At 31.2% G+C, this 10,624-nt stretch overlaps 1 protein-coding gene across 3 annotated transcripts; it reads right to left on the bottom strand.

Annotated features, from left to right (window-relative positions):
* Positions 1 to 4,634, bottom strand: LOC105177061 (probable receptor-like protein kinase At2g42960; the record flags this gene model as incomplete). 3 transcript variants are annotated; one of them, XM_020698858.1, is given in 9 exon segments in its annotated part: positions 1 to 51; positions 1,035 to 1,244; positions 1,363 to 1,492; positions 1,612 to 1,782; positions 2,094 to 2,216; positions 2,381 to 2,485; positions 2,586 to 3,306; positions 3,389 to 3,461; positions 3,999 to 4,634. In XM_020698858.1, coding segments are annotated over 7 exon segments (1,440 nt in total), but the record flags the coding sequence as incomplete, so codon positions are not given.

Genomic DNA, 10,624 nt, shown 5'->3' on the forward strand with positions numbered 1-10,624 from the left:
CATAGATTCGACATCCATGCTTGTTGTTCTGCTTCTCCTACTCCTTCTATCCTGCAGACAAGAAAATTGGGAAGTTGAGATACGACTCTTGCTATATCTCATCTTCGAGTATCTATCGTCTTCCATATGTAACTTCCAAGCACAAAGATGAAATCAGGTGAAGATTATGAAACCACTAGTGTTATGAGTCTATTTACAAACCTTCCTTTAGCTTGTTTCAGGGCTATAAACCATTGAAAGTTCTTCGAGTTACAGATAAATTAACTCAATACAATGACAGGTAATCCCATTAATAACAGTGACCAAAATGAGATACCCACACAATAAACGACAATAAGAATGGGCTTTATAATCAACTCTCGACTTAGTTGTAAGTACAACCTATTCTACTTGAATTAAGGGCAGACAAGAAGTTCTTTTTAGGTTAACACTAACAATTTGTCTGAGATTCAATCCGTGTATGTCCTATATCTGATTAAGATGGTTTAAACATTCGCCAGAACTACTAAATAGTAGGTTCATAAATGGTAACGGCAAACTATTACATAATCCATATTTTGGAAAAAATTGAGCGGTTAAAATTGAGTAGAAACGAAATAATTGGCCATTGTGGATATCACAATTGTGCTAACTATAGTTAGTTAAGAAAATCTTCACTGGATACTGCGATTGTGGGTATTTCTTTTCTCCTTTAGGGACACGGATATTGTAAGGCTACAATGAAAACGACGAAGAAGAAAGACATGAGAAGAACAGTGTAAAAGCCGCCATATATGCACAAGCATTTGATACTTCAGCGAGTTGCAATAGTCATTTTGAAGAGCATTGGAGAAATCCTCCACTGTAAATTATGTTATCATCAATGACAAGAATTTCAGTGGTGAAGCAACCACGATGAATTTATTACGCTCATACGTCTGTTTATAGTACTTCTTTCATATGATCAAGGAAAATACAGAGACAGCATGCAGAAATAAAAACACAAGCAACCTACATTGCTTAGATGAACTCCAAGCTAGAGGTGGAAAGCTCACCTCACGATAAGGAAACTCATCGGTTTCGAGCATCCGAACAACCTGACTCATTTTTGGGCGTTTCTCAGCATCAGGATCGACACATTTAAGTGCAACTAGAAGCACACGTTTCAGGGCACGAGTCGTCGGCTTAACTTCAAGGTTAGGGTCAACAACTTCTTCTGCTCTTCTGTTTCCAACCATCATTTTCAGCCACTCAACAAGATTAACCTGCCACATAAACCGTTATTGCTTGTTACTGAAGGATTTGCAAGATTACTCACTCACAGTCCTTGGAGGTATGCGTTCCCATTTTTTAAAGGAAAAAAAAAACAAGTAAATATGGTACTTCATTGGCAGGACGACTGTAGTCGACAGGGTCTCTTCCAGTAACAGCTTCCAACAGGAGAACACCAAAACTGTAGACGTCACTCTTTTCGTTCAACAAGCCAGTATTTGCATATTCAGGAGCCACATAACTGAAATCCACAAGGACACCTAGTTATGAAAATCCTTAACTGATACCAACTGCACTAAAAAGATATTATGAAAAAAACACAAGCGACGAAGGAGATGAAAAGCAGACATACTGACATACCCAAATGTTCCCATCACTCTTGTTGTTATATGGCTTTCTCCGGATCCCAAGAGCTTAGCCAAACCAAAGTCAGAAACTTTTGCATTGAACTCATTGTCAATCAAGATGTTGCTAGATTTTATGTCCCGATGAACAACTTTTGGTTCTATAGCTTCATGCAAATAAGCAAGTCTGCAAAGTCAAAATTTTTAGGTAACATGTTACTGAGACAGATGGTGCACTTCAATAGCTGTTAAACATGCTTGAGTTAGGTGTCAAATTGTTCATTGGCATGCATGCTCTATGTGAAATAAGAATCATTAATGAAGATCGCAAGGACAAACTTCGAATTGGGCGGTATGAAATGTTGAAAGTCTCCAGCCCACAATTATCAAGACAAGATGACTTTGTAATTATTTTTATCAAAAGTTGGTTGCTTATAGGAAAAAGAGAAAAGCATTTTCAAGTAGTTCACAGTTGGAGTCTAGTTAGAATCCACTTACGCTCTTGCAGTGCCAAGCAGAACCTTAATACGGGCTTCCCATGTTAGGGTGCCATGTTGTCTCATTGCCCCATGGAGCCACTGTTCCAAGTTGCCGTTGTTTACATACTCATAAACCAACATCCTTCAAACAAAAACAAAACAATGACAGCTAAGAAAAGTGAATTAATAAAAACAGTCAACAAAAAGACATAAAAAATTAAATCTAACATCTGACAACCACATAAAAACGAGAAGCCATACGATCTAAAACCTGATTATCAACTCTTATCTAGTAAACAAGCTAACCTCTGAATTCCTTCTATGCAATAGCCAAGAAGCCGAACAAGATTCTTATGTCGAACATTGCCAATGGCCTCCACTTCAACTCTAAATTCTCTCTCTGCTTGGCCACTGCAACATAATTTGCCATTCGATTATACACAGTATGAACACACTTTATGACGATGTGGACAAACTTCAGAGAAGTTTAAACATAAAAATGGATACTCACAGATTATTAAGAAGTTTCTTAACCGCTACCTCTGATCCATTGACCAATCTTCCTCGATAAACAACTCCATAGCCACCTTCCCCGAGAACACACTCTGGTGAGAAACGATTTGTTGCATTCTCAAGATCCCTAAGTGTGAACCAGTGGCCCCACCCAAGATGAGATATTTCCGGCAAACCAATTAATGGTGATGGCATCACGAGCCCATACGACAAAGAAGATTGTTTTCTGGCATTACCAGAACTTCCTTCCTCTCCTGACTGAGAACTACAGGCCCTTTCATGATGATATATTGAACTGCACTGACTGACATTATCAACATCACTTGATCTACTCCTGCCCAAATGAACTATCTTCTCTGAGTTCTTATCACTTGATTTATCATTTATATTCAAGAATAAAGTTTCTGGATGATCATTTGTGCTTTGATCCCCAACTCTATCAACTCTGATTTCCTTTGAAACATTAGGGATTCGGCAAAGAGAGTTCTTGTCCAAGGTTCTCCGAGATTTTCTTCGAAACATGGCCCATATTGATAGGATCCCCAGAATTAGAACTATAAATGCACCAACAGATATGCCGATCAGAACCCATAATTTTATACCCCCATATTTCTTCGATAACTCAGCGTTTAGACTTCCGGACGACATCTTCTGCAAATTGGATGTGAGGAGAAATTCTGCTGTCCCTAAGTTCTCGATAGGAACTAATCCATCGAATCCTGGATCCCACAAACAAGTAACATAACCATAAAGCACAAAATATAAATCTCTATTGAAGATTATCAATCATATTGACTGAACCTTCCTCAGTATCTAATGCAGTTCTGATTATCAATCATATTGACTCAACCTTCCTCGGTATCTAGTGCAGTTGCTGCAAAAACCAAACGTCACAATCCTAATTCGGCAATTCAGTCCCAGCACCCATAGGAATTCCTTATAGTATTAATTTAATTACTGCTACATGTAATGAGTTCCAAAGCAAACCCAACCAAATCAAGAAGCAGCATAGGCATGGAAAACCCAGAGCAGGCAGTGAATGTTTACTATGTCAAGGCATAAAATTTACATATACATTCCAGGAAAACAGTGACCAGATCATCAGGCACACGCATGTTCAAGACACTTACCAATCAAACAAAGCTTTTTCCTCAGAGAAACCATGTAAAAGTCAAAATCATCACACAAGTCATTGTATTTCAGAAATCCAACAGAATGGCATACCCTTGAACCCAAAACATTGACAATTCACACCAAATCCCAAATCAAAATCTTTGGGGGGTTAAAAGAGAGCAAAATGACAACAAGAATGACTTATCATCCAAGCAAATTAAAGATAGACAAAATAAAAGAGATGGGAGCGTAACCAAAATCAAACCGAAGAAGAAGAAGAAGAAGAAGAACCAGTCACCTTGGCAAGTGATCTGAACTCAACCCCTTGATCTTCTTCCTTGAGAACCCAAAGAAGCAAAGAAAAGGCACTATTTTTGCGTGTATCAACAGAGGCTCAGAGAGCATAGAATCCCAATGCGAGATGAAATTCAAACAAAAAAACCCACCAAATGAAAACCAAGAAAGGAAATAAAAGAAAACAAGAATAGCCCAAAAGAATGTTACGCAGCTGAAGAGGAGTAGTTTAGAAGTAGAAAGGGGGTGTGGCCTGCAGTGGGCCAAAGAGAATTCAAGAAAACGATAACATAATGCAAAAAATGGGAAAGCAAATTTCTTTTCTTCTAAAACAATGCCAGACAAAAATCTAATCTTTGTAAGTGAGCAGAGCCTTATTTTAATGGCGGAAAGAATTAAAAGAGTTGGGAGATGCCTAATAAAGGCAGAGTCGGGTGAAAATGGTAGGTGGGGTTTTGTAAATGTGGAGGAGAGAGAGGCACATTGGAAAAGCTGGCAAAAGAATAGCTTGGTTTGCAATGGAGGAAACCACAGAGACAGAGAGGGGGAGAGAGAGAGAGAGAGAGAGAGAGAATAGTAAAGTGAAAGCAAAAATGAGGTGCACAGAGAACTGCATTTATAGCTCCAGCAAGAAAATTAGATAAATGGCGGAAGTGAAATAACCCGAAAAGAAAAGGGCCAAAATAAAAGAAAAAGGAAAGAAAAATGAAGCAACAAGAGAGAGAAAGAGAGGAGAGAGAGAGAGAGAGAGAGTCAACTTTTAGATGTAAGGAGGGAACAGCAAATCTAGGATTTGTGACTAAGATTACAAATCTGCCCCTTACTTCTTCATAGTAATTTTTTTTTTTTTTTTACATTGAAATGTGAACACACAGAGAGTCGTGAGGATTGACCGTCAGAACTGGAATGGCACCCACAATGTTGTTTGGCTTTGAGAATGTATGGCCACGTTATGTTCTTTTATCTTACTTGGGAAAATATTTTTGGTAAATTTAAATCACATATATATATTATTTAATGAAATATTTTATATATATATCTAATAAAAAAAACCTTACATTTACGCATAAAGAGTGATTACTTATAATGTGACATTGATTTTTTGAATTACCAAAAATATCTCTTATATATTTTTTAATTACCCCCGACTCAAATTTCTATTATTATCTATATGTCTATACTATTTATCTATAGTAATATTTAAAAAAAAAAGATTTTTTTAACTCACAAATAATGATTTGTGATACCACTACACTAATTTTTTTTTGTCGATAGTATTCTTAAATTAATTTTCTTTTATTACTTATATTTATTTTTTTTAATGTGATATATTGATTTATATATTCTGTTTTTATGTATAATATATTTTAAAACGTAGAGGTATTATTTACTATATGCACGTAGGGACGACCTGTTATAACGTCTAGTGTTCATAAAATATATATATCATATATGTTGTACCCGATATGAAAACACTTGTTTTTCACTATGTCGTCTCATTTTTGGGTTAAATACAACAGATTCCTGTAAAAAATAATAATACTTAAAGACTTTTTTTAATGAAAAAGGCAATGTGACCCTCTAAACTTATGAAAAATTTTGATATTGACACTATATAATTATTATGGTAAATTATCATAATTACAAATACCCTATCATTGTTTGAGAAAAAATTAATACCTTTTAATTTTAACAGTTGTTCAACAACTAGGGCAATCAGTTAATCTTTATTAGATTTTCATCCACTTTTTGTGGTGAATTGACCAAAATGCCCTTGTTATCTATAAATTACAATTTTAAATTTTTTTATAGATCAAGTGGACAACTTTTTACAATCTTTTTAAAAAAAAATTGCATTCACCTTGTTCGATGTTTTTATAATTTTTTTATATTTAAAAATAATAATAAAAAAAAACTTGACGATTTCATCTCTCCATTCAAAAGTTATATAATTTCATCAAACATTAAAAGGGTATTTATAATTTTTTAAAAGAGGAGTATTCGTAATTATGTCAAAAATCTCAGGGTAGCTCATTATAATTTATCCTAAATATTAGTGAAAAACTTTGTTCACAAAATTTGTTATTATAAATAATTAATGACACATCTATAGTAACAACTTAATTATGCCACAATATACTGCCAATAATTATTTATTATCACTAGATCGCCGCTATGTTGTGTCACTAATTGTTTAATACAACTTTCTGTCATTAGCAATTTTTAAATCACTATTAAAATTACAAAAATTATTATTGTGACAAATAAAAATTTTTGTTACTAAGACAATGAAATTCTTTTTAAAGTCGCTTTTTTGCATATGAAGGGTTTGTAGGGGGAGTAAAATACAATTAATTCTCCAATTTTTATTTATTTTTTGTTACTGAATCGATTATAATTATATTATAAATAATTTTTTATTATCAACAAAATTCACTAATTATCAACACCAAATCTTAATAATTAACTAACAATTATTATTATATTAAATAAATAATTATTATTATAATAAACCAATCCTTATACTAGCGGATTTCAGATCGATGACGTCTCTTATTTATATTTAATTTAATAACCCGTAGTTTTTGTACATAGAAAGTTAGGAATTAATTACAATAATTTTGAAAATGTAATCATAAAGCATTGAGATTTTGCAAATCTTGTTCTGAGATTGAAAATATGCTATTAAAGTGATGTCTTTTTCATTTATTTTTTTTTTGTAAATTTGAAAATTTAAGACTCTATAATTGAAAAGCGATTTCATTACCTTGTTTTCCGTTTTTGCAGTATATCAGATATATAAATAGAAGGAATCGCATTTCCCAAAATGTTTTTTCTTTCCCTTTTCTGTTTGTGATAATTGCAACACTTTGACACTTTTTTCTTTTTTCGAAAAAAAATAGAATTGATAACAGTTGAAGGTACATTGTCGATTCCTTCTCTTAATATTGTAATATGATTGTCCAAATAAAGACAGGAAGGATGCTGCATGAATGCAAAGATTAAAATCCATAGTTTGTGGATTTTAAAGATTAAATGTATTTCTTTATTCTGATAATAAGTGAATATCAAAGTCGATCATGCACGGTACAAATACAATATGATACGGATATAAAGAGTTGAATTTATAATATTTTTAAGGTACGACTAAATTCCGATACAATTATTTACAACGTATAAATTGTAGTTATAACATGTAAATATACATATACAATGGGCTTGAGCTTGTTAGTAAGAATCATCGTTCCAAGCATATTTTCTTGTATTAAACTTGATGAATAAATGCAAATTTAAATGTTTTACTTGTAAATTCGTATTGTCAGTTACATGTATGTCGAAACTATTTCCATCGGATCCGTGTTGGACACTGCATCAAATATTGTTTAAAGCGTCAGTGCATTATAGATCAAAAGTTTTATTTGTTAAAATTATTGGGGGAGGGGGGGGGGAATAAGTTGAAATTGAATGATGAATCATGAATCTATGTATGCCCATTCCAACATAATTGTCTCTCAAATTTAAAATATCTTTATTAGTACCTCATTTATACTCTTTATTTCATTTTAGTCCATCATCTCTCAAATGCTCCCTAATTGTCCCTCATCCTTTTAATAGATGTCACTATAGTCCCTAATCTAATTAAAATGGATGGACTATTCCACTAATGAGAAGTAAAATTGAAAGCCAAAAAAAAAAAAAAAAACTTATATACTTCAATAATTTGACAACAACTAAAAAAAATATATAGTGCAATAGTGTTTTTTGTTAACCAAATAAAATCAAAATATTAATAAAACAACTATGATTTTTTTCAAAAAAAAATAAATTTAATAAATTATACGACTTGAATATATTCAATTCTTTAAATTTCGCAATGCCTTTTGAATTTAACCTTTAATATAAGTTTCTGAAGAACGAGTCTCTCATAAATGTTGAGAAATAAAGATGATAGAAAAATCATAGAAATAATAAAATATTATAATCAATATGAAAAAAAAAATCTGAAAAAAGACAAAATGTGAATTGAAATTCATGCAAATTCTCTTTGATTGATGTTTTGTTTTTTAATACTTAGAAGTAAAATATGTTCATCGCATTTGAATTTTTTTCTGAATGATTAGTATTTGTTTGATTAATATTTTGATTTTTTGTTTAGTCATAAAAAATAACATTATTAAAGTACATTATATTTTTTAATAATTGGCAATTTATTAAAGTATATAAGTTTTACAATTTGACCATTCTCAGTGAAATATTTCATCAACTTTAATTAAAACTTAACGATCAGGGGACCGTAGTAAAATCTATTTAAAATATAAGGGATTATAACAATATATTTGAGAAATAAAAGACTAAAAATAAAATAAAAAAAATAAAGATGAGGGACTAACAAGAATATTTGGTCTTTTATCTATCTATAATAATTAACATAAATGCTTACCTATCTTTCCAAAATAATTACTCAAGATTTTCAACAAACAATATGGCACACAATTAATGACATTTTTGAACCAATAAGCCAAAACAATTGAACCTTTTTTAAATTTATTTCTCTCAAGGGCAAAATAGTCATTGCTCCATGATCAAGTACAAAATCAAGCAATTGAATGTCACCAGATATATAGGTATTTGTTTAACTGTATATAATTTTATTAAAATTTATAATTTCAATTTTCAATTATTTCATTATTGTTATTGAAAAAATATTAATGAACATATTGATATATTAATTAATTTATGCAAATATTACTGTAATAATATAATCATATGCATTATAAAAAAGAAAGAGAGAATTATATTGCTTCCCTCCGTAATTTAAGAAATTATATTTTACACTCTCGAAGTTTGCTTCCATCTAATAAGTAAGTCTCCCGATTAGTCAAAATTCACAAATTTTGTTGATATCAATAAAAAAATTAAAAAAAATATATAGATTTACCCCCATGACTTATTACAAATTTATTACAGGTCAAATAATTTTTTTATAACCAAAATACCCTCATACGTTTTTACGCGTTAACATGTGAGGAGTTTAGTTATAAGGGTAGCTCAGTTGGAAAAAAAATTATTTAACGTGCAATAAATCAGAAATAAGTGAATCGAGAGTAAATATCAATTTTCATTCAGTTTGCATTTTTTTTATTAATATCGGCAAATTCAATTAATTTCAACTAGTAAATGGACTTATTTATTAGACGGAAGCAAACTTCAACGTCATAGATATAATTTCCCCAAACTACAAAGAGTTTATATATCATTATACCAAACCTCAAAAAAGAAAAATATAATTACTCTTTAAAAAAAGATGGCATACGATGAATGACATTTATTAAACAAATAACCGAAAATAAATAAAGATTTTTTAAAATTATTTTCGCCCAACGGCACTCGAGGGCAAAATGGTCAATTGAGGGCCTCACAACACAATTAAAATGCCTTTTTTGAGGTGTCATTATCATTGTGGGAGGGAGATAAAGGGTGTATTGGGGGAGGAACAAAGTGTTTGATCTTTTCATTAAACTATGACTTGCACAAATCCCTTTCCCATCTTTATATAAACTTTATGTGTGTTTAGTATGTGGTGTGTGTGTTTAGTATTAATTAAGATGTGGGCAGGAGATGACTGGTTCTCTCATGGACCACTTTTGTGGGCCATCCTTTTGAAAAATTTGACCCCGGATGCAAACAATCCTGGACGTCCATTTCTTCCATGCTTGTGGGTTTTGCTGTGGTGGACTTGGTGCAGTGCAACAAAATCTTGCACGTGCACCACCATGCCCGGCACGTGCGAGGTGTTTTGCTATTTTCGAATTATTATATATTTATACTATATATTAACTGGGAGGGGCTTTATTATTTCAACATTTCTTTAAAATATCAATACTTTTTTATTATTCTTATAAGTTATTCATTTCTTCTTAATTTTACTTCGTATAATTAAATAAATATAATAAAAATCTAAAGTTTACATATGAATCGAGCATGTTTTGATTACTAATATCTATACTATGTATTAAGAGAGAGCACTATTTTAGTGTCTTTCTTATTTTTCGTATGCTGTTTTTCTTTTTAATTTTTTCCACCCAGTAACTTCCGTATTCCGTCCGCTACATACAAGTAATAAATTCTATTTCTTTAAATAATTATTTATTTTTAATTAATATTTCTTTTCTTTCTCCTACTCCAGATATTCTCTTTAAAAATGATTTATTTTTTTATCATAATTATTTTTATATATCATGTTTTTCTAGAAAAAAAGTGATTAATAAATGCTATTTAGTTATTTTAATTTTATTTGAAAATACATCGAATGTGTCACGTACAACTGGTGTTATTTATTAAGTGTGAGGGTCATAGAATAACTAGTTTTGATTGACAAATTATCCATTGACTAAAATACCCTCAAACACATGGACTTTTTTCACAAAATAACATTCTCTTTGATCACTTTATCTCCAATCATTTTTCACTCAATAAGATTTAAAATTAAAATATTTTTAATAGTTTCGATAAGTTATTTATTTTATCATTCTTTTTGTCTGCAATTAAACAAATAAAGTAAAAACTTAAATTATGCACGCAAATTGAGTATGCCCAATCACTATTATATATGATTTTACAATCTAGACC

Source organism: Sesamum indicum, linkage group LG14, assembly GCF_000512975.1.
Source record: "Sesamum indicum cultivar Zhongzhi No. 13 linkage group LG14, S_indicum_v1.0, whole genome shotgun sequence".
In the NCBI taxonomy this organism is placed as follows: domain Eukaryota; kingdom Viridiplantae; phylum Streptophyta; class Magnoliopsida; order Lamiales; family Pedaliaceae; genus Sesamum; species Sesamum indicum.